At 39.9% G+C, this 25,720-nt stretch overlaps 1 protein-coding gene across 1 annotated transcript; it reads left to right on the top strand.

The window, feature by feature from the left end:
• Positions 1–780: 780 nt before the first annotated feature.
• On the top strand, positions 781–24,966 carry LOC139767335 (uncharacterized). Its single transcript, XM_071696656.1, has 4 exons — positions 781–832; positions 8,368–10,022; positions 18,290–19,102; positions 21,585–24,966. The coding sequence occupies exons 2-4, from the start codon at positions 8,451–8,453 to the stop codon at positions 21,747–21,749; spliced, it is 2,550 nt and encodes an 849-aa protein (XP_071552757.1). The 5' UTR covers positions 781–832; positions 8,368–8,450; the 3' UTR covers positions 21,750–24,966.
• Positions 24,967–25,720: the final 754 nt, after the last annotated feature.

Raw genomic sequence — 25,720 nt, 5'->3', positions numbered from 1 at the left:
CACAGTACTGTATCCCTTTTTGCCTAGGAGCTAAATTGTTCAGAGACTTGACAATAATATTGATATTAGTAATCATTATGATAAAAATGATGAACAGGTATCACTTTACTCTTACTTTTGATAATGATGATAATAATAATAATAATAATAATAATAATAATAATAATAATAATAATGATAATAGACACCTCAAACATGGGCATTGAACTGACAACTGATATGTCTTTTTCATACCTTTTCACCCTTTCCGTCCTTCAAAGAACAATTCATTACTGTGTGTGTGTGTGTGTGTATGCGCGCGCAATTATGTATCATTTGTATGGGAATGAAGCATGTGGGGTCTCATTATCTGTGTTTGTGTTTACTGTTTGCCTGTCTTTGTACAGTTCCTCATTCGTATATGATTAGAACCCGAGTATGATATATATATATATATATATATATATATATATATATATATATATATATATATATATATATATATATTTCTTTTATCGATGTGACAATGGCAGTTTTGCACGAGTATTAATCTATTATACGAAAACGAAACCCGACATGCGAGATGACCATGGTGTTTTCGTTGTAAATCCAGCTTATTTCCCGCTTGAGTAAATGATAATTTAGATTTTTCTCAGTCCCATAAAATTGCATGATTTGGATATTTATAATAAATTCTTTAAATCTAAGATGTGAATTATATATGTAATGTAATACATAGTAATTTCATAATCTTTTATGGAATAATGATACAAGATATATGATCCGGATTTAGAAGCGTTTGTTTGAGAATGTTTTGGTTGGTCGTTTAAATGTACGTACAGTAACGGGAAAGGTAAATATTACTTTATACGATTATAGCGTATTCGGCAAAGTCTTTTTCTTCATATATGCAGAACTAGATGATGATGATACTGTGGCTTTATTTGTTAATGTTGATATTATAGTAGTCGAAGTGTTTACCCAAAATTGTCAAGCGCCCCAGGGGCTTGGATGGGTGTTTCTGTTTTGATCAGTCAGCAGCTGCTTGAAGTTTTATCAGTAATTATATGCGTTACTTGTGTTCTTCAGAGCAGATGTATTAGCTTATGTGCGTTACATCTTCATTTTGTTAATGTCTCGGAACTAATTTCTCTGAAAGAGACTTTGTTACCCACGGCCTTTTAAAGGCTTTTCCAGCCCAAGGCAGAACTACTCCCAGTAAGAGGAAAATGTAAGTTCCTTTGGAGTGAGAAGCATTTTATCTGATGAGAATATATTCTCAATGATTTAGTTATTTTTCATGCGGTGTAGCTCGAGCAGGCGGAGTCCGGTAACACCTGTACAGCACATGAATAGTATCGGTAATTTTACAGCTTCCGCCCCATTGAGATTTATTTTTAAGGGACGGTTTACGTGCTAATCTAAGGAACTTTACTCAACCGAGGGGATGAGTGTTCCTAGCCGGAAGCCTCTGAAAGATAGATATCAGTTGCATGTAACAGAGATTTCGTAATTTTTGTGAGATGTAAACCTTAGAAATTCCAAAATATCAAATGAATGAATGAGAAGTTCCAGAAATTATTAATTTAGATAAAATTCATATAAGTGATTCTAGAATGAGGAAGCATGATATCCACCATCATTTATTCAGGCCTGTGACAATATATGAGTGGGTAGGGCCATGAGCTAGAAGGAAAATGTGAGCTCATCATTGTGAGTTGTTTAAATGTTTAGATTCATATAAGCTACCAAACCATCTGTTTTATTTGGTATACACATTGAGGATTGATTTGCGCATTATCTTCCTCTCAACCATTTATGTCATCCTTTGATGCTGACTTGGTATGTGAGTTAAGCTATATTGAATAAGTAGATAGTCGTATATCAAGGAAAGGTTGAGTAAAAGTAAATAGTACACTTGTAAAAAAACTGCCAAGATTTATCTGTGTTCAGTATTATAGTCACAATTTATGTCATGATTGAGCACTATGAAAACTGGGCTGGATGACACCAAAAAGATGACAAGGCAAATGGCTATACAATCCCCATCAGTCAGACTTATTTAAATGGGTATATTTCTACCATCATTTTGGCTGCTGCATATATATTAAAACTGTTTACTTTTGTCAGAAGTGTTAGCCCAGGACCATTTTTTTGTGGCCTCTTCATTGTGAATATTTATAAATTGTTGCATGCAGTCTGCATTAAATCATATACATCATGTGGAGATAAAATTGAATTTTAAGAAGAAAGTATCATAAACCTAACCTACCCTAATGTAAACTACTGTACTTTGCACAGAGAAATCAATTCTTATTTTCCTGTTTTCATTTGTACTTAATTGCCTCTCATATCATAGCTAGTCATAATCAAGAACATATGAACAATGGCTTTGAGTGTACAATTTACATCAAATCACAGATATTTTGTCGAAGTGAAGTTGGAATTTAGTAAGAAAGTATCACAACTCCCAGCCCCTTACCTTCAAACGAACCTAATTTAATCTTGATCACTGTGTACAGAGAAGTCATATTCCTATTTTCTTTATACAAAATTGCATCTCCTGAAATAGCAAGTCAACATCAGAGACAAATGAACAATGGCTTTCTTTGTATGCATCCACTTTCTTGTTATCATGTGTGATGTATCAGAACCAGAATCTGTCACTCATAGCTTTGCCCAAACAGACTACTTCTTGGTTTACACTGACCACTTCATGTGCCCTGGTTCAGCCCATTTAACATTTTGCTCCCTACATGCCACATTAATCCAGTACATTCTATCCCTTGCATTGTATGTGCTCCCTAGAAGGGCTGATATGATACTGTTGTATGAACAAGGAAGTGATGGAATCTTACAGAAGCATTGGTGCATGCATGTTTGAACTGTGACTGTATTGTAAATCCTTTAAGATGGTGATATTTCTTTGCATTTTAGTGAAAATGATGTTATTTATTTATTTATTTGCTCTGTTGCTGTCTCCCGCGTTAGCGAGGTAGCGCAAGGAAACAGACGAAAGAATGGCCCAACCCACCCACATACACATGTATATACATACACCTCTACACACGCAAATATACATACTTATATATCTCAACGTATACATATATATACACACACAGACATATACATATATACACATGTACATAATTCATACTGTCTGCCTTTATTCATTCCCATCGCCACCTCGCCATACATGAAATAACAACCCCCTCTCCCCTCATGTGTGCGAGGTAGCGCTAGGAAAAGACAATAAAGGCCACATTCGTTCACACTCAGTCTCTAGCTGTCATGTAATAATGCACCGAAACCACAGCTCCCTTTCCACATCCAGGCCCCACAGAACTTTCCATGGTTTACCCCAGACGCTTCACATGCCCTGGTTCAATCCATTGACAGCACGTTGACCCGGTATACCACATCATTCCAATTCACTCTATTCCTTGCACGCCTTTCACCCTCCTGCATGTTCAGGCCCCGATCTCTCAAAATCTTTTTCACTCCATCTTTCCACCTCCAATTTGGTCTCCCACTTCTCCTCGTTCCCTCCACCTCTGACACATATATCCTCTTTGTCGATCTTTCCTCACTCATTCTCTCCATGTGACCAAACCATTTCAAAACACCCTCTTCTGCTCTCTCAACCACACTCTTTTTATTACCACACATCTCTCTTACCCTGTTATTACTTGATCAAACCACCTCACACCACATATTGTCCTCAAACATCTCATTTCCAGCACATCCAACCTCCTGCGCACAACTCTATCCATAGCCCTCGCCTTGCAACCATACAACATTGTTGGAACCACTATTCCTTCAAACATACCCATTTTTGCTTTCCAAGATAATGTTCTCGACTTCCACACATTCTTCAAGGCTCCCAGAATTTCCACTTCCATGGTTCCATCCGCTGCCAAATCCACTCCCAGATATCTAAAACACTTTACTTCCTCCAGTTTTTCTCCATTCAAACTTACCTCCCAATTGACTTGACCCTCAACCCTACTGTACCTAATAACCTTGCTGTTATTCACATTTACTCTCAACTTTCTTCTTTCACACACTTTACCAAACTCAGTCACCAGCTTCTACAGTTTCTCACATGAATCACCCACCAGTGCTGTATCATCAGTGAACAACAACTGACTCACTTCCCAAGCTCTCTCATCCACAACAGACTGCATACTTGCCCCTCTTTCCAAAACTCTTGCATTCACCTCCCTAACAACCCCATCCATAAACAAATTAAACAACCATAGAGACATCACACACCCCTGCCGCAAACCTACATTCACTGAGAACCAATCATTTTCCTCTCTTCCTACACGTGCACATGCCTTACATCCTCGATAAAAACTTTTCACTGCTTCTAACAACTTGCCTCCCACACCATGTATTCTTGATACCTTCCACAGAGCATCTCTTATCAACTCTATCATATGCCTTCTCCAGATCCATAAATGCTACATACAAATCCATTTGCTTTTCTAAGTATTTCTCACGTACATTCTTCAAAGCAAACACCTGATGCACACATCCTCTACCACTTCTGAAACCAAACTGCTCTTCCCCAATCTGATGCTCTGTACATGCCTTCACCCTCTCTATCAATACTCTCCCATATAATTTACCAGGAATACTCAACAAACTTATACCTCTGTAATTTGAGCACTCACTCTTATCCCCTTTGCCTTTGTACAGTGGCACTATGCAAGCATTCCGCCAATCCTCAGGCACCTCACCATGAGTCATACATACATTAAATAACCTTACCAACCAGTCAACAATACAGTCACCCCCTTTTTTAATAAATTCCACTGCAATACCATCCAAACCCGCTGCCTTGCCGGCTTTCCTCTTCCGCAAAGCTTTTACTACCTCTTCTATGTTTACCAAATCATTTTCCCTAACCCTCTCACTTTGCACACCACCTTAGCCAAAACACCCTATATCTGCCACTCTATCATCAAACACATTCAACAAACCGTCAAAATGCTCACTCCACCTCCTTCTCGCATCACCACTACTTGTTATCACCTCCCCATTAGCCCCCTTCACTGAAGTTCCCATTTGTTCCCTCGTCTTATGCACTTTATTTACCTCCTTCCAAAACATCTTTTTATTCTCCTTAAAATTTGATGATACTCTCTCACCCCAACTCTCATTTGCCCTCTTTTTCACCTCTTGCACCTTTCTCTTGACCTCCTGCCTCTTTCTTTTATACATCTCCCACTCATTTGCATTATTTCCCGGCAAAAATCGTCCAAATGCCTCTCTCTTCTCTTTCACTAATAATCTTACGTCTTCATCCCACCACTCACTACCCTTTCTAATCTGCCCACCTCCCATGCTTCTCATGCCACAAGCATCTTTTACGCAAGCCATCACTGCTTCCCTAAATGCATCCCATTCCTCCCCTGCTCCCCTTACCTCCTTTGTTCTCACCCTTTTCCATTCTGTACTCAGTCTCTCCTGGTACTTCCTCACACAAGTCTCCTTCCCAGGCTCACTTACTCTCACCACTCTCTTCACCCCAACATTCTCTCTTCTTTTCTGAAAACCTCTACAAATCTTCACTTTCGCCTCCACAAGATAATGATCAGACATCCCTCCAGTTGCACCTCTCAGCACATTAACATCCAAAAGTCTCTCTTTTGCGCGCCAATCAATTAACACGTAATCCAGTAATGCTCCCTGGCTATCTCTCCTACTTACATACGTATATTTATGTATATCTCTCTTTTTAAACCAGGTATTCCCAATCACCAGTCCTTTTTCATTACATAAATCTACAAGCTCTTCACCATTTCCATTTACAACACTGAACACCCCATGTATACCAATTATTCCCTCAACTGCCACACTACTCACTTTCGCATTTAAATCACCCATTACTATAACCCGGTCTCGTGCATCAAAACCACTAACACACTCATTCAGCTGCTCCCAAAACGCTTGCCTCTCATGATCTTTCTTCTCATGCCCAGGTGCCTATGCACCAATAATCACCCATCTCTCTCCATCAACTTTCAGTTTTACCCATATCAATCTAGAGTTTACTTTCTTACACTCTATCACATACTCCCACCACTCCTGTTTCAGGAGAAGTGCTACTCCTTCCCTTGCTCTTGTCCTCTCACTAACCCCTGACTTTACTGGTCCCAAGACATTCCCAAACCACTCTTCCCCTTTACCCTTGAGCTTCGTTTCACTCAGAGCCAAAAGATCCAGGTTCCTTTCCTGAAACATACTACCTATCTCTCCTTTTTTCTCATCTTGGTTACATCCACACACATTTAGACACCCCATTCTGAGCCTTTGAGGAGGATGAGCATTCCCCGCATGACTCCTTCTTCTGTTTCCCCATTTAGAAAGTTAAGATACAAGGAGGAGAGGGTTTCTAGCCCCCACTACCATCCCCTTTAGTCGCTTTCTACGACACGTGAGGAATGCGTGGGATGTGTTGCTCTAAAAAACTTCTAGAAATGCCAGCCACACTTGTCAGTCATTAGTTCATTATTATATTTTATATCTCTGGTCTTTGCATTACAGTACTGTATAATGAATAACTTCCACAGCCATCCTTTAGTTTTAGGTTCTTTTATTCATGCAATATCAGTAATTGTACTGAATTAAATGATAAGATCTTATCTTTATACATTTTAAGTGTGATGATATAAAAAAATATATGCTAAAGAAATTATCATTTTTTACCAAAGAAACATAGGTACAATACGTAGCAGTGTACATGTATATTCAGTGTGTTATACAGTAGTTGACAAAATGTATAGAAACCTTTGTGCTGTTTGCAAAAGACAGCTTTAGCTACATTATTAAATGTATGTAATGTACCAGTTGAATTTTATAAACTACTGGGACACTGGAAGACCACATTTGCACATTAAACCTTGAAAATCTTGTTACATTATGTGTATGCAATCAAATGTTGACTGATTAAGTAGGATTTGGTAGATTATCTTGTTTTTGTATGCAGTAGTCTTTTTCACTTCATTTAACCCCATAGTTTCCCTGTATTCAAAACTAACTCCATTTTCATCAGTTTGTATTAAATAGTATCATCTGTAGGCTAAAGATAAGTGCATACTGTAGGTATTTTGGAATACATTTTAAATGAATCTAGTATGAAAGGATGTATGTGGGTGGTTGGAATGAAGGCAAAAGTGTATGATAGGTGTGAAGATGAATTTTAAGGGGAGCATTAGGACATGTGTGAAGGTAGATATGATGTGGAATGGAAGGATGGGTTTTGAAAAATGAGAGTTTGCAAAGTACAAGGGGGATGGGGAAGGCATGTGTGAAGATGAGTGGGACAAGATAAATGATTGAACTAGTTGTGGAAGATGAAAAAAAGATAATTGAGTTAGGATGTCATGAAGGAAGTTCTGGGTCACTTATGCATAATTTTAGAAGTCAGTGAGTATCATAGAATTACACACAGCATCCCAAGAAAATCTAAATTCATATGAATCCATTAAGATTTTGGGATTAAGTAGAGGGGTTAGTCTTTCAAGACTTTGGATTTCTAATTGATTCCCACAGATGAGGGATTTTTATGATTACTTGAAATGCTAAAAAACAATTACAGTATTACTACTATTTAAACAGTACCAGTTAAACTTTTGTTTGCTGGTAAAACCTTTATATCCTTCTGCTATGCCATCACTAATCTGAATGTGTGTTCAGTGACCCCGCACAAGATCCTCTTTGTTACTTTGTGTGCTTGGAGATTGAGTCTTCCTGTATTGTTACATTTTGAATCACTGTTCAAACATAGATATGTTCAGATATTATGTTTGTCATCTGAACTATTTATAGTATTTGTTTACACTGCATAGTAAGGCAGGGTACCTTAATGGGGGAGCATGTTGTGTTTTTCCGCTACGGTTATCTTTGAGTTGATATCCTTGTGTTCTAATTGGAATGACACTTGGAATGTATACTTGGCTTTAGACAGCAGAAGAAAAATTAAGTAAAATGAGGTGAGCAACTTTTGCGGGAATCATCCTAAAAGGCCTAAGTGTCCCTATAACCAAGAAAAGAGTTTTTCAAGGTAGTATGTGCAAGATGTCCCCCATTTAGTATATTTATTATCCAAAACTTGAAAGACAAGTTTAAGTTAACATAAAGTGGGTCTTGGCAGTAATGGTAGGGACCAGCATAGCACAGGACAGGAACCATAAAGCATTATTAATAAGAGAATAATGAATCTAAGGTAGTGAAGTGGCTTGTTCATTTGATTTTTTTAGATTTTTCCCTTTCCCATTCATCAGTTTATGAAGTATTTCATTAACTTAGAAAGAGGATATGATTTGGAACCATCTTACATTTTATATAGTACTTATTAATTTTGTTTTTGTGTTGCAGATTCATGGTCTTGACGGGAGAACCATTAACAGAAGACCTCCACAATAAGAATTCAGTCAGCCTCCTAGTTGTAAGTGAAAACTATGCAGATTGGTCACGTGAATGGAAATGCATCAGACAGTGCTCCACGCAGCAAGGTGCGTGTTGAGCCAGGTGATCGCGTGTACTATACCACAGCTCCTCGTGTGAAAGGGATAAAGTTCATGTTGCATGAGTATCTGAGGAGCCAATCAAAAGGGCACCTTGTGAGGACTCTTAAACCAGGAGAACCTAGAAGAATAATAGTAAAGGCACTTTCTGACTTTCCCCGCACTCCATATGTTAAACAAAATAGAAGAAAGCCTGAAGGAGGAGGAGTACCAGAGGTTAGTGACTGCACAACTGTATTCACTAAAACTCCATCAGCTGGCGCATCATTGCCTGTAGATGCTGTAGTTTCATCAGCTGGTACATCATTTCCTGGAGATGGTTTAGTTTCAACAGCTGGTACATCATTTCCTGGAGGTGATTTAGTTCCATCAGCTGGTACATCATTTCCTGGAGGTAATGTAGTTCCATCAGCTGGTACATCATTTCCTGGAGGTAATGTAGTTCCACCAGCTGGTATGTCATTTCCTGGAGAAAATGTAGTTCCATCAGCTGGTACATCATTTCCTGGAGGAAATGCAGTTCCATCAGCTGGTACATCATTTCCTGTGGGTAATGTAGTTCCATCAGCTGGTACAGCATTTCCTGGGGGTAATGTAATTCCATCAACTGTTACATCATTTCCTGGAGGTAATTTACTTCCATCAGCTGGTACATCATTTCCTGGAGGTAATGTACTTCCATCAGCTGGTACACCATTTCCTGGACATGATGTAATAACATATGTTAAAAACATTTTGGGTGAGCCTGTTTCTCATGCTGCACCTGTCAGTACTGCGCCTGTTTTTCGTAAAAAGAAAAGAAAAAGGAAAAGAAAGCGGAAGGTTAAAGAACCATTACCCATACTGCATGAGTCAAAAGATCAAAAAGGTAAGAACAAAAGTACAAAGCATATTCCTCCTCCTGCAATAACATTGTCTGATTCATCTGAAAATGATGAGCCATCAGCATCTCATCTTACACCTTCCTGCAAACCTCATGAACCATCCAATGATCATCGCAGTATAGCAGAGACAACCATGGGATCACTTACACAAGCCATTTTTAGAGGAAAATCAAATCAGAGAGTTGAAGAATCTAGACCATGCATTGAATTGAGCAGTAGTAGTGAGGATTTTGATATATCTATTCTGCCAACACCATCTCCCATGGCATCTTATCCCCAAAACAACTTATCAAGAGCTGCTGATTTAGAAAAGAAGAGGTCTGCAACTCAAGCTCATGAAGAAGTTATTTCTAAAAGCATCAAGAAATCAGATAGAGATGAGTCTCTTATTATCTTGAAGGAAGGCTCTTGCCCACCTCGAAAACAGTATGAAGAGGTACAAGTAGGTGAACTGGAAAATCATATGAAAAAGTCTTCAGATGGATCAGGAACTCCATTTAGTAAAATAGCAGATAAGCCCTTAGAGACAAGAACTGCACCTCCACAGCTTTATGAAATCTCTTCTTGCACAGAAGCTGACGTGTCCTCACTCCTTAAAGATCCATCCAAAATGAATCAAAGGGTTTGTAATTTCATTCTTATGTGTTATTCTTATGATAAAAAGAAGTATTTTTATGTGACTTTAAGTATAACATGCTGAACAAATGTATATGCTGTACTTTGCCTTATGTCGCTGTCTCCTGCATTTGCGAGGTAGCGCAAGGAAACAGAAGAAAGAAATGGCCCAACCCACCCCCATACACATGTATATACACACACGTCCACACAAGCAAATATATATACCTATACATCTCAATGTACACATATATATACACACACAGACACATACATATATACCCATGCACACAATTCACACTGTCTGCCTTTATTCATTCCCATCGCCACCTCGCCACACATGGAATACCATCCCCCTCCCCCCTCATGTGTGCGAGTTAGCGCTAGGAAAAGATAACAAAGGCCCCATTCGTTCACACTCAGTCTCCAGCTGTCATGCAATAATGCTCGAAACCACAGCTCCCTTTCTACATCCAGGCCCCTCACAACTTTCCACGGTTTACCCCAGACGCTTCACATGCCCTGACTCAATCCACTGACAGCACGTCAACCCCGGTATACCACATCAATCCAATTCACTCTATTCCTTGCCCACCTTTCACCCTCCTGCATGCTCAGGCCCCGATCACTCAAAATCTTTTTCACTCCATCTTTCCACCTCCAATTTGGTCTCCCACTTCTCATTCCCTCCACCTCTGACACATATATCCTCTTGGTCAATCTTTCCTCACTCATTCTCTCCATGAGCCCAAACCATTTCAAAACACCCTCTTCTGCTCTCTCAACCACGCTCTTTTTATTTCCACACATCTCTCTTACCCTTACATTACTTACTCGATCAAACCACCTCACACCACACATTGTCCTCAAACATCTCATTTCCAGCACATCCACCCTCCTGCACACAACTCTATCCATAGCCCACGCCTCGCAACCATACAACATTGTTGGAACCACTATTCCTTCAAATATACCCATTTTTGCTTTCCGAGATAATGTTCTCGACTTCCACACATTCTTCAATGCTCCCAGGATTTTCGCCCCCTCCCCCACCCTATGATTCACTTCCGCTTCCATGGTTCCATCCGCTGCCAGATCCACTCCCAGATATCTAAAACACTTTACTTCCTCCAGTTTTTCTCCATTCAATCTTACCTCCCAATTGACTTGACCCTCAACCCTACTGTACCTAATAACCTTGCTCTTATTCACATTTACTCTTAACTTTCTTCTTTCACACACTTTACCAAACTCAGTCACCAGCTTCTGCAGTTTCTCACATGAATCAGCCACCAGCGCTGTATCATCAGCGAACAACAACTGACTCTTTTCCCAAGCTCTCTCATCCACAACAGACTTCATACTTGCCCCTCTTTCCAAAACTCTTGCATTCACCTCCCTAACAACCCCATCCATAAACAAATTAAACAACCATGGAGACATCACACACCCCTGCCGCAGACCTACATTCATCTTATATATATATATATATATATATATATATATATATATATATATATATATATATATATATATATATATTTTCTTTCTTTCAAACAATTCGCCATTTCCCGCGTTAGCTAGGTAGCGTTAAGAACAGAGAACTAGGCCTTTGAGGGAATATCCTCACCTGAACCCCTTCTCTGTTCCTTCTTTTGGAAAATTAAAAAAAAAATAATGAGAGGGGAGGATTTCCAGCCCCCCCGCTCCCTCATATATATATATATATATATATATTGATGGACAGAGACAAATGCTTTGTTGATGACTACTGCCACTAATACTGTGCTGGGAAGGGGCTGTGGTTGGTTGAAGCCATCAGGATGCTTTGTATGAGGTGTGAGTAATAGTATGGTGGTGATAATGAGATATGCTTGATTCTGTTAATTGCATTTTTCAGAGAGTTTGGATACTGGAAATAGAAATTATACATGGAAGTTTGGACATCAAGACAAGTAATACAGAGCAGTAAGAGGAGGGGGAGTTCATTGGTTTGGAGATTTTTAAAAGTGGTGTGTTGGCAATTTTCTAGATGTGAGGGATTGTTTGTTTGGCCAGGAGTGATTGAAGATAACTGTTAAGTGCTTGGAATGCATTTGAGCCAAATAATTCCATGTGAAAGATTGATATATTGTTTAAGCCTGTTGAACAAGTTATGTAAGATTTCAGTTGCATTGCTTGTGCAGGTAAGGATGAGGCATGGGTGAACAGGTGTTTTGAGATAGATTTTGTGAGTTTTTCATAATTTTCCTGCTTTGAGGTGTGGTCGGTTTGTGAATTATTTCTTTATTAATGTTCAATGAATATATTTTGTTTGTTCTCTTGAGATAAGTATGTCATTGGACTGGGTCAAAAGTGCTTCTTGTGTTGTTGCTGGTTTGGTGTGGATTTGCTTGTTGTGGGTTTTGTGGTTCATTATGTTGAGGATTAGTCCCAGCTTGTTGTTTGCCCTTCAGTTATTAAGTTAGTGATGTATGAATATTTCTTCTTTTGCACTTGTTTGCTGTTTTACATGCTTGTGAGGTAGCACCCGGAGCAAACAAAGAAATGGCCACATTTGCTGACATCCACCTTCTAGCTTTTGTGTATGATGCACTGAAGCTAGAGCCCTATATCTAAAACCAGGTCTTACTCTCCATGGTTTCTCCTGACTGGTTCATGTTTTCTGGTTCAGCCCATCACTCCAGCTCACTTCCCACGTATGGCTACGCCCTTCTGCATGTTCAGGCCTACTCACCCATTAGACTTACCCATCTTTGCCCATGCAGACAGTGAGCTATCTTTCCGCACATTCCTCAAGACACCCAGCCCTTTGCTTTCTCACCCAAGCTGTGGCTCTCTTCAGCTCCCATGGTCCCACTCACTGCCATATCCACTCCCAGGTATCTTCGACATTTCACTTCCTCCAAGTCCTCTCCATTGAGACCAGCCCTCTAACTGACTTGTCTCTCTCAGCTGTTATATTTAGTAACCTTACTCTTAAACTTACTCCTTTCACACACTTTCCCAAACTCAAACACCAGCTTCAGTAGTTTCTCATTCAAATCTGCTACCAATACTGTGTCACTAGCAAATTGTGACAATCATTTCCCAAGCTTCCCCACCCTGACATACTCACAACTACCCAGGATTCTTCAGTGCCCTATATTGTATGCAGCTCACATTGTCAACCTCTGGAAGTGTGTCTTACTGTGTGTGGCATATCATCAGTCAGTGGGTTAAGATATGGGTGTGTGTAAATATACTTGGGTGAATAGGGTTAGTGGTGAGCAGGGATTATTGTATTATGTGCTGATTGTTAGGCATGGGTACAAATGTGATGAGAGGAGCAGCTGGTGACATGCCTGATCCCCACATGGTGGAGGTGAGGGTAAAAGTTTATGGAGGCGTTGAGAAAAAAGGAAATATTATGATTAGGAAGACAGTGGTGAAATTGAGTGAGTTTGGTCAAGAGGCTTGTGTGAGGAGTTATCGGAAGAGATTGTATAAAGAGTGGCAAAAGGTGAGATTAAGTGAAACGAGGGAGCACGTGAGGCATGGAAGATATTTAGAGAAGCATTGCTTATGTGTGTGGGAGAAGCATGTGGCATGCAGAAGGTAGGATGTGAGCATGTTAGAAAGGGTAGTGAGTGGTGGGATTAGGAAGTTAAGGTGTTGGTAGAAGAGATAAGAGAGGTGTATGAGCATTACTGCAGAGAAGGAGTGTAAGTGATGATTAGGTATACAAGAAGTGGCAGGAGCTCATGAAGAAGATGCAAGAACTGAAAAAGAGGGCAAGTGGGAGTTGGGGTGAGTGAATATGAGCAAGCTTCAGGGAGATTTTTTTTGGAGGGGGGCAAAGAACCAATGGGAGCACATTGAGGAAAAGCAGATGGAGAATTGGTAAAGGCAAAGGTAAAGTGAAGAGGAGATGAATATTTTGATGAAATTCTGAATGTGTTAGATGTTAGCATGATGAGTGTGGATTGTTGGAATGTGGAAGTTTGTAAAGCGAGAGAATATTGAAAGCGGAAGTGAGTCACCGGGTGGGGGAGGGGTTGGAGGTTCTGGGAGCATTGAAGAATGTGTGGAAGGCGAGAACGTTATCTCGGAGAGCAAAAATGGGTATGTTTGAAGGAATAGTGGTTCCAACAATGTTATATGGTTGCAAGGCATGGGCTATAGATAGGATTGTGCGGAGGAGGGTGGATGTGTTGGAAATATGATGTTTGAGGACAATATGTGATGTGAGGTGGTTTGATCAAGTAAGTAATGAAAGGGTAAGAGAGATGTGTGGTGATAGAAAGAGTGTGGTTGAGAGAGCAGAAGAGAGTGTATTGAAATGGTTTGGTCACGTTGAGAGAATGAGTGAGGAAAGATTGACAAAGAGGATATATGGGTCAGAGGTGGAGGGAACAAGAAGTGGTAAACCCAATTAGAGTTGGAAGGATGGAGTGAAAAAGATTTTGAGCGATCGGGGCCTGAACATACAGGAGGGTGAAAGGTGTGCAAGGAATAGAGCGAATTGGAACAGTGTGGTATACAGGGGTCAACATGCTGTCAGTGGATTGAATCAGGGCATGTGAAGCATCTGGGTTAAACCATGGAAAGTTTTGTGGGGCCTGGATGTGGAAGTGTGTAAAGTTAGAGAATATTGAAAGTGAAAGTGAGTCAGGGTGGGGGAGGGAGCAAAGGTTCTGGGAGCGTTGAAGAACATGTGAAAGGCGAGAACGTTATCTCGGAGAGCAAAAATGGGTATGTTTGAAGGAATAGTGGTTCCAACAATGTTATATGGTTGCGAGGCGTGGGCTACAGATAGGATTTTGCAGAGGAGGGTGGATGTGTTGGAAATGAGATGTTTGAGAACATTGTGTAGTGTGAGGTGGTTTGATCAAGTAAGTAATGAAAGGGTAAGAGAGATGTGTGGTGATAGAAAGAGTGTGGTTAAGAGAGCAGAAGAGGGTGTATTGAAATGGTTTGGTCACATTGAGAGAATGAGTGAGGAAAGATTGACAAAGAGGATATATGTGTTGAGGTGGAGGGAACGAGGAGAAGTGGAAGACCCAATTGGAGGTGGAAGGATGGAGTGAAAAAGATTTTGAGCGATCAGGGCCTGGACATACAGGAGGGTGAAAGATGTGCAAGGAATAGAGTGAATTGGAATGATGTGGTATACCGGAGTGACCATGCTGTTGGTGGATTGAACCAGGGCATGCGAAGCGTTTGGGGTAAACCATGGAAAGGTTTGTGGGGCCTGAATGTGGAAAGGGAGCTGTGGTTTCAGTGCAGTACTCATGACAGCTAGTGACTGAGTGAACGAATGTGGCCTTTTTTGTCTATTCCTAGCACTACCTCGTGCACACCCGGGGGGAGGGGGTTGTCATTTCATGTGTGGCAGGATGGCAACAGGAATGGATGAAGGCAGCAAGTATGAATATGTACATGTGTATATAGGTATATGTCTGTGTACGTATATGTATATATATCTTGAAATGTTTATTCATTTTTATTTAATTTGCTTTGTCATTGTCTCCTGTGTTAGCGAGGTAGTGCAAGGAAACAGACGAAAGAATGGCCTAACCCACCCACATACACATGTATATACACACATGTCCACACATGCAAATATACATACCTATACATCTCAATGTTATCCCTGGGGATAGGGGAGAAAGAATACTTCCCATGTATTCCCTGCATGTTGTAGAAGGCGACTAAAAGGGGAGGGAGTGGGGGGCTGGAAATCCTCCCCTTCTGTTTTTAATTTTCCAAAAGAAGGAACAGAGAAGGGGGCCAAGTAAGGATATTCCCTGTAAGGCTCAGTCCTCTATTCTTAACACTACCTTACTAATGCGGGAAATGGCGGATATGTATGAAAAAAAATTGATGTATACATATATAGACACACAGACATATACATATATACACATGTACATAATTCGTACTGACTGCCTTTATTCATTCCCATCGCCACCCCGCCACACATGAAATAACAACCCCCTCCCCCTCATGTGCGGGAGGTAGCGCTAGGAAAAGACAACAAAGGCCACATTCGTTCACACTCAGTCTCTAGCTGTCATGTAATAATGAAATGTATAGGTATGTATATGTGTGTGTGAGGGCGTGTATGTATATACATGTGTATTTGGGTGGGTTGGGCCATTCTTTCATCTGTTTCCTTGTACTACCTCGCTAACGCAGGAGACTGTAACAAATTAAAATGAATAAATGGATAGATAAGTTATTGAATTATTTCAACCATGCTTTATCCAGTGATATTTCATATTCTACATTGAATTCTGTACTTCTGAGTTTACACATATTCATGCAGAAGACCTACTTTCCTGCAAGGTATATTTCTGTCAGAAAGGATGGGCATCCTTTAAGAGCCATCTTCTTGTTAACTCCTATGTTTGTGGTAGGTGACACTGATTGGTAGCCTGAAATTTTTTCCATAGTTTGCCACCATTGTTATTGATGTGTCAGGAAAGGAATGTGAGAAGAGTACATTAATTATGCACTATATAACCTTCAATGACCTGAGTGTGTTTGTTTTTGATGGTAAGGTAAGGATTGGTTGCACAAGCGGAAACCACTTTAACAAATCATTTTTTTATTCTAGAAAGTGTTAATAGCAGTATTTACCTAGTGGTGAAAAGTATGTGTTTCAGGAATCAGCAGGTTGGTACTGGGTGAATAAAAGTAACACTTGATATGTCATCATTATAAAGGAAATTAAGGATTTGTATGTAGCATTTATGGATCTGGAAAAGGCATATGATAGAGTTGATAGAGATGCTCTACGGAAGGTATTAAGAATATATGGTGTGGAAGGCATGTTGTTAGAAGTAGTGAAAAGTTTTTATCGAGGATGTAAACATGTGTACGTGTAGGAAGAGAGGAAAGTGATTGGTTCTCAGTGAATATAAGTTTGCAGCAGGGGTGTGTGATGTCTCCATGGTTGTTCAATTTGTTTATGGATGGGGTTGTTAGGGAGGTGAATGCCAGGGTTTTGGAAAGAGGGGCAAGTATGCCGTCTGTTGTGGATGAGAGAGCTTGGGAAGTGAGTCAGTTGTTGTTCGCTTATGATACAGCACTGATGGCTGATTCATGTGGTGACTGAGTTTGGTAAAGTGTGTGGAAGAAGAAAGTTGAGAGTAAATGTGAATAAGAGCAAGGTTATTAGGTACAGTAGGGTTAAGGGTCAAGTCAGTTGGGAGGTAAGTTTGAATGGAGAAAAACTGGAGGAAGTGAAGTATTTTAGATATCTAGGAGTGGATTTGGCAGCGGATGGAACTATGGAAGCAGAAGTGAATCATAGGGTGGGGGAGGGGGCGAAAATTCTGTGAGCCTTGAAGAATGTGTGGAAGTCGAGAACATTATCTCGGAAAGCAAAAATGGGTATGTTTGAAGGAATAGTGGTTCCAACAATGTTGTATGGTTGCGAGGCGTGGGCTAAGGATAGAGTTGTGTGCAGGAGGGTGGATGTGCTGGAAATGAGATGTTTGAGGACAATATGTGGTGAGGTGGTTTGATCAAGTAATGAAAGGGTAAGAAAGATGTGTGGTAATAAAAAGTGTGTGGTTAAGAGAGCAGAAGAGGGTGTTTTGAAATGGTTTGGTCACATGGAGAGAATGAGTGAGGAAAGATTGACCAAGAGGATATATGTGTCAGAGGTGGAGAGAACGAGGAGAAGTGAGAGACCAAATTGGAGGTGGAAAGATGGAGTGAAAAAGATTTTGAGTGATCGGGGCCTGAACATGCAGGAGGGTTAAAGGCGTGCAAGGAATAGAGTGAATTGAAACGATGTGGTATACCGGGGTCGACGTGCTGTCAATGGATTAAACCAGGGCATGTGAAGCGTCTGGGGTAAACCATGGAAAGTTCTGTGGGGCCTGGATGTGGAAAGGGAGCTGTGGTTCCAGTGCATTATTACATGACAACTAGACTGAGTGTGAACAAATGGAGCCTTTGTTGTCTTCCTAGCGCTACCTTGTGCACATGAGGGGGGGAGGGGGTTGTTATTTCATGTGTGGCAGGGTGGCGATGAAAATGAATAAAGGCAGACAGTATGAATTATGTACATGTGTATATATGTATATGTCTGTGTGTGTATATATATGTTGAGATGTATAGGTATGTATATTTGTGTGTGTGGACGTATATGTATATACATGTGTATATGGGTGGGTTGGGCCATTCTTTCGTCTGTTTCCTTGCGCTACCTCGCTAACACAGGAGACAGCGACAAAGCAAAATAATAGTAATAATAATAATAATTTTCTTTTATTTCAGAAAAGAAAAGGCAAAGTCTCAAAATTTAGCCTTAGTCAGAGGACAAGAAGAGATTCTTCTGATGAAAGTGAGGCGAATTTTGAAAGTCCAACCACTAGCAAATTTAAACATAAATGTGCTAGTCCCCAGAAAAGTAGACTGAACTTAGATTTGTTGAACAATATTTCAAAAAATATTTGTGATCAAGAAAGTCAGAAGATTAATCACGAGGAATCCCATGAAGATGATATGGGATGGGAGAACAGATTACCTTCATGTTCATTATCTTGTCATGGTTCCTCTGTGCATGGGATAAGTGAGAATATCAGTGCTGCTGATAGTGTTAGAAATCAGAAAAAAAAGGTTGAACCTGATTATACCTCAGTGCAGAAAAAAGCAAAAATGCCCACATCATGCAGAATGTCATCAGAACTTAGTACTGTTGACAATGGTATTGCCTTTGAAAGGGAAAAAAAAAGAGTTTGTTGCATAACATCTGTCCCGGAAACTTCAGAATCTAGTGTCTTTTCAAGCAATTCCTCAATGATCACAGAGATTGGTGCCTTAGGAAATGGTGGGATAGAAAAGACTGCTACTGTTTGTAATAAAGTTTCTACAGAACAAAGAGGAACTATGGAAAACTCTCAGGTATCTGGGTCAGTATTGATTGAAAATGACTTTAATTGTAATATTAACCAAAGGGAAACGGCTAAAGGAGAGAATGATGCACCGTCCTCAAATCCATCGGTATCTTCTAATGCTTCCAGCATTTCTTCAGCTAGCACTGAAATGCTACATCCTGTAGGCAAGACTTGTTTGCAGAATGTTGTTTTTGTGAGTATTTTATCAATCTCTTATTTCTGTTGTAGATTTATATTCCAGTATTTGATAGCTTTAGTTCTGAGCAAGTACCAGTAATTTCGTACATTGTTAGATATCCATAAAAGAACTTGTACTCTCTGCTGCACATTTCCACTCTCATTGCTGGATTCCTGTACTCTCTGCTGCACATTTCCATACTTATTGCTGGATTCCTGTACTCTCTGCTGCACATTTCTACACTTATTGCTGGATTCCTGTACTCTGCTCCACATTTCCACACTTATTGCTGGATTCCTTACAATTGCAGTTAAGGTATTTGCTTGACTATTTAGTTCTTTAATATATGACAGCTCAAGAGTGGATGTGAGCAAATGAGGTCATACTTCATTTGTTTCTAGTGCTATGTTACTGAGTAGGAAGCAGGTGGCAGGCAGCCGCTGACCAGGGGAGTTTTTTACTGGTACTACCCGCCTCAGTATTGGGAGGGTTAGTGACGGCTGTGTAGTGAGCCAGCACTGCAGTGTTTGCTAAGTTGCACTCCTCTGACCTAGGTAACTCTTTTCTTTCTTCCTCACCTAAATGTGGACTGCTGGCATTCTGTCCTTAGACAAACGGTCTCTCTTTGTCACACATGACACTTTACAACAGTTAACTCTCACAACCCATTCTTCATAACTGGATTTTCCTGCATTGGGTGCTGTGTGCTAGCCCTGCCTTTTGGCAAAATCATATGAGCAATAGATAGCAGTAGCTAAGAGCATTAGGTAGAATATTAGATGGAAGTAGTAGGTAGGAACATAGGCAGGAGCATTAGGTAGAAATAGAAGGTTCAAACATGAGGCAGTAACATTAGCTAGACTCTTTATGTTGATATAGTTTGTATGAACTTTAGGTAGGAGCCTCTAGAAACACTCTGATAGATTTGCCTTCTGCCAGTGGCCTGTAAATGGTGAGACACTAAAGGCTAAGAAGCTGCACTGGAGTACACCAGTTGTGGAAACTCTTGCTGTGGCCACCCTTTTGAGGGCATTCCCAGAGGGAAAGTGCATCAGAAATATAAACAGACTGATATCTGGCTGACTGACATGGGGAGCAGCAAACAAATACAGTATGAAAGAAAGTAAGAATTTATTGTATTGCATCATCTTTCTGTAGGCATTAAAGAGCATTTAGAAGCTTCTATCTCAGCAGAAATTGACATTTGTAATGTATTTTATACCCAGTGTTGGCATGTATGTTCAGTTTTTTCATCCAAAAGATGGATATGGACCAAACAAGTATTGCTGATGCTGCATACAACGTTGTACAGCTTGTTTAGGTTCGAGGTTGGGGTTGAAGATCAAGGTGACAAGGTTTTGTGTACTAAAATGCTTTTAATTGCTTGTTTACATGATGTCGAATGATGGGGTGATTGATTGTGAACCAGACTTTTACCCCATGCTGTATACAAATTTCTGCTGCTTATTAGATTTTTAAGGTCAGTATCAAAGGTACATACAAGTCTTGCGTACTATCTATGTATCTCTTGTGTGTCACAGAAGGTGACTATTAGGAGTGAGACTGGGGGGCTGGAAATCTTCCCATGCTATAGTGCTTTCCAAAAGTAGAAACAGAGGAAAAAGCCAAATAAGGACCTCCTCAAAGGCTCAGTCATCTGTTGGTGCAACCTCACGCACACAGAAAAAATAATGAAAAAAATCTCTTACCACAGGTACAGGATGTAAGGTCTTATACCTTATAAGTCTCTAAGGTTGGTCAAAGTTCATCTCAAGTTTTGTGTTCTGGAATGCCTTTAAATGCATTTTTACATACCATATTATCAGAAGATTAGCTTAGTGAATGTGGATAAAGATTATATCATTTGTGCTGGGGGTTATGTAGAGATTAGGGAGCCATAGGTCAAGGATACAAGGCCCTGTGTAATAGAATACTACAGATGCTTATGTAAATGGTGTATCATTACAGTGATTGGATATAAAGAAAAAATTCGAATCACATACAAAGTTCTGTGCTTTAGTTTTTAAGGTTAGAAGTTAAATTCACTAGGTCTTGTTTGCTGAAATGCTTCTGGTATGCTTTGTATACATGGTGTATGATGACATTGAATTGATGTAAACCAAATTCTAACATTTAAGGGTTACATTCTAAGGTATTTTGAAACATCATGGTACTTAATTCTGTGTAAGTGCAAAGCTAAAGATTCTAATTAAGGAGATTGATTATGTAAATAGCACTGACAGTAGTTGCATACCAGAGGTTTGTAAACAGAAAAGAAAATGGTACTGACAGAATCTTTACCAACCAAAAATTTTGGCCTAGACTATCTGCACACTTTCAGATGAAGCACAGACCAAGTGGCAGTGCACAGAATATCATCTGATGTATTTTGATCATTAGTTTGACTGACATTTTCTTGCATGCAGAGGTTGCTTGCATACATGAAGACAAACCTGATTTTAATACAGCAACAAAGTAAATTTCTTCTTTATTGCAGATCCTTCGTGATCATTACGGAGGAACGCCATCGGAGATCTTTGAGGTGTTGCGGAAGAACAGCTTTAATCTTCTAACTACAATCCAGGAACTTCATGTCCTTTACCCACCATATGTAGAGGTGGCACATTGCAGTGAAGTAGAAGAAGAAAGCAGTGGAGGGTAGGGGATGGCCATGATGATGTTACTTATGTGATGCTGCACTCTGACAACAGTACTGAATTTAATCCATAGGTCATAATGAAAGTCTGCTTATAACCTCTTACATTTATTTGACTTTTTCCAGTCTAGGTTGCACAGGTAGTTTTATTCCCCAGTCTTGGCCAACTTGATTTAAGTAAGAAACAGCAGAAGTTTATTCCTGAGTTTGGGAGTGTGTGTGAAAGAAGAAAATTGAGAGCAAATGTGAATAAAAACAAGGTTATTTTATTATGTTTAGCAGTTGGGAGAAACAGGTTGGAGTGTGAGTTTAAATGGAAAGAGCTTGGAGGAATTGGTTTAGATACCTTTGGGTGGACATCGCTGCAAATGTAACTATGGGAGATGAAGTGAATTGTAGGATGGGTGAGGGAAAGAGGGTCTTGGGCACACTGAGAAAACAGGTATCTTTATGTGAGGGCAAAGAAGGTTATGTTTGGTGGTATAGTAGACTCAACGGTGTTTTGTGGATATGAGGCTAAGACCCTAGATGACAAGATGCATGTGTGTGTGTGTGGGAGGGGGGGATTTGTTTGAAATGAAATGTGTGGGGAGCCTCCATTGTAAAATGAAAAAAGTAGTGTGAGGAGGGTTGATCAAAAAATGAATTTATAGGATTAGAGGTAGGTAATAAGAGGAGTGTATCTGAGAGCACCTAAGAGGATGTGCTGAAATGGTTTGGACATATGGAGAGAATGAGTAAGGAAAGGATGACTAAGAGGGCATACATGTCAGATGTGAAGGAAACAAAGAAAAGAGGGAAACCAGAGAGGAAGTGGAAGGATGAAGCAGAAGATGCTTTGAAGGTTTGGAGCCAGAACATGCAGAAGGGTGTGAGGCATGCAAGGGGCAGAGCGAATTAGAGCTATGTGATATGCAGGGGACAATATGCTGTCAGTTGGCTGAACCAGGGCACATGAATCGGTTTGGGGAAACTTCTGAAAGGTTTATGAATCCTGTTTGTGGATAGGGGGATCTGAGGCCATTTCCCTGTTTGTTGCACTACCTTTCTGACATGGGAAATGGCAAACATGAGAGACTTGGTACAGCAGGTAATGCAAAAGGAATGAATTGTGGAGTTGTACAGTAGGTGAAACATAATATTTTGAAGTGGTTAGGGCATGTGAAAAGAATGCGAGATGGGGCGCTTGCAAGAGAGTGTATGAGAGTAAGATTAAAGGGGATGGTGTGGGAGGAAGACCACCTGTGACATGGGGAAATATATTGGAAGAATATTGGGGGGGAAGAATGCATGGAATAGTGTATGAGGTAGACACGTAAGGACAGGGATAATTGGCGTTTCTTTTGCCATGGACACCCTCTTTATAGGAGTTCCCAGAGGGAATAGATGTCAAAGATATATAATAGTAGACTAAGAAAAAAATGCTTCAGTGAGTGGGGTTGGTGGTAAGCAGTCTTTATTGGACTATTTCCAGACTGAAACAGGTGTTAAAATGACTTTCAGGTGTAAGTGTGTTGGGAGGGGCAGCTGATGTCTGATATGGGTGGGGAGAGAGTGGTGAAAGTGAGTGAACCTGGGAAAGATTGCTGTGTAAGATGCCAGATTGGATGGCATATTGCAAAAGTGATGATGTATAAGTGAAATATGGATTTGGGTGATAACTTTAAGGGTATAGATAACTGAAATTCTTATGAAACATATGTGTAAGTTTACTATGCCAAATATTTAAGTACGATGACTTGATTGCACTTCAACGTATAGCAGTATTGATTTTAGAAAAGATGTGATGTCATTGATATTATGTTGATAATTAAATTAAGTTTTTATTGGTTAAATAGTGTACTGTATGTTCCTTTTAACTAGAAAATAAAACACATAGCTTCTTGGTTGCCTGCAATTTAAAGATACTGTTCTGTATGATTCAGATGAAGTGTCATTGCTTGCAAAGATTGGATTATATTAATCAACGTTTTGTGGTAGTCAAGAGATATATCTGTATTTGAAGAAAATATATGTATATTGATTGCAGTACGGTAAAAGGTTATCAATTTTAAATGAAAAACTTTCTTTTATTTTATGTAAATGTAATATATTCCAGTGTTTTATTTATTACTCTTTTTAAGAGCAGTACTATATAAAGATTTGGTGTTTAGAATAACTACAGCGTGAAAGAAAATCAGCAGCAAATCAGAGTATAACGTCAGTGCATTGACATGACTGAATATTTTACATGTTTAAATCAACTTGCCCTTTTGTAAGTTCTGTTTTTTAAAAACTGGGAACACTACTACTACTCATTCTGCCAGTACTGTGATTATTGCTGCTAGTATTACATGTTATTTTCATGAAGATCAACATTTGTTATCCACTTATATAATAATAAAGAGTAGTGAGTTAGAATAATTAGCTATGTTTTAAATATTGTAAGAAATCTAGCTTTGACATCCTAGATTGTTTGTGGAACCCAGAGTTACCCTTTACCACCATTTATTACATCTTGTGGAAAACAGGAAAAATTCTGTATGTGTGTCACCCTATGGTTATGTTGGGGAAAACCATTGTTATTCCTCTTCCCACTGCTTTTGTGGGAGTTAAAGTTTTGTATGTATTAGAAGCAGATTAGTATTTTATTGAATGAGAAGAATCATGATTAATGAGATCTGATTCTCATTAGTCTGGATGACTTGTATGAAAGTTTTAGTAGTGATGCTGATGAAACTTGTCCTACTGCCCTTCAGTAACTCAACTGGCAAACATCTCCAACATCAGGTGTTATGTGATGGATGTGCATCACATAACACCCTAAGTAAAAATTTCTCTGCTTCAAGCAGCTTTCTTCCCACACCATCCACAAGGCATTTTTATCAACCTTATCATAATCTTTCTCTAGATCCATAAATTCCACATACAAATCTGTGACAGTTTCTCTAAATATTTCTCACACATTTAAAGCGAACATGTGATCCAGACATCATCCACCACTTTTGAAACCACACTGCTCCTTCCCAGTCCGATTCTATGTACATGCCTTCACCCTCTCAGTCACCACCTTCCCATACAACTGATCATGTACACACAACAGACTTATACCTCTGTAGTTTAAACACTCGCCTTTCATTTCCTTTGTTTTTATGCATTGGCACTATACATGCATTCCACTAATTCCTAGGCAGCTCATCATGTCTCCCGCGTTTGCGAGGTAGCGCAAGGAAACAGACGAAAGAAATGGCCCAACCCCCCCCCATACACATGTACATACACACGTCCACACACGCAAATATACATACCTACACAGCTTTCCATGGTTTACCCCGGACGCTTCACATGCCTTGATTCAATCCACTGACAGCACGTCAACCCCTGTATACCACATCGCTCCAATTCACTCTATTCCTTGCCCTCCTTTCACCCTCCTGCATGTTCAGGCCCCGATCACACAAAATCTTTTTCACTCCATCTTTCCACCTCCAATCTGGTCTTCCACTTCTCCTCGTTCCCTCCACCTCCGACACATATATCCTCTTGGTCAATCTTTCCTCACTCATTCTCTCCATGTGCCCAAACCATTTCAAAACACCCTCTTCTGCTCTCTCAACCACGCTCTTTTTATTTCCACACATCTCTCTTACCCTTACATTACTTACTCGATCAAACCACCTCACACCACACATTGTCCTCAAACATCTCATTTTCAGCACATCCACCCTCCTGCGCACAACTCTATCCATAGCCCACGCCTCGCAACCATACTACATTGTTGGAACCACCATTCCTTCAAACATACCCATTTTTGCTTTCCGAGATAATGTTCTCGACTTCCACACATTCTTCAAGGCTCCCAGGATTTTCGCCCCCTCCCCCACCCTATGATTCACTTCCGCTTCCATGGTTCCATCCGCTGCCAGATCCACTCCCAGATATCTAAAACACTTTACTTCCTCCAGTTTTTCTCCATTCAAACTAACCTCCCAATTGAC

The sequence above is a fragment of the Panulirus ornatus genome, chromosome 59 (assembly GCF_036320965.1).
Source record: "Panulirus ornatus isolate Po-2019 chromosome 59, ASM3632096v1, whole genome shotgun sequence".
NCBI lineage: Eukaryota > Metazoa > Arthropoda > Malacostraca > Decapoda > Palinuridae > Panulirus > Panulirus ornatus.
The sequence above is the reverse complement of the archived record's forward strand: the minus strand, read 5'-3'. Positions and strand labels throughout refer to the sequence as shown.

Coding starts and splice junctions, on each gene's coding strand:
- LOC139767335 (XM_071696656.1), top strand. CDS start 8,451: ATGCAGATTGGTCACGTGAATGGAAATGCATCAGACAGTGCTCCACGC. Junction 10,023..18,289: donor CATCCAAAATGAATCAAAGG/GTTTGTAATTTC, acceptor CTTTTATTTCAG/AAAAGAAAAGGCAAAGTCTC. Junction 19,103..21,584: donor GTTTGCAGAATGTTGTTTTT/GTGAGTATTTTA, acceptor TCTTTATTGCAG/ATCCTTCGTGATCATTACGG.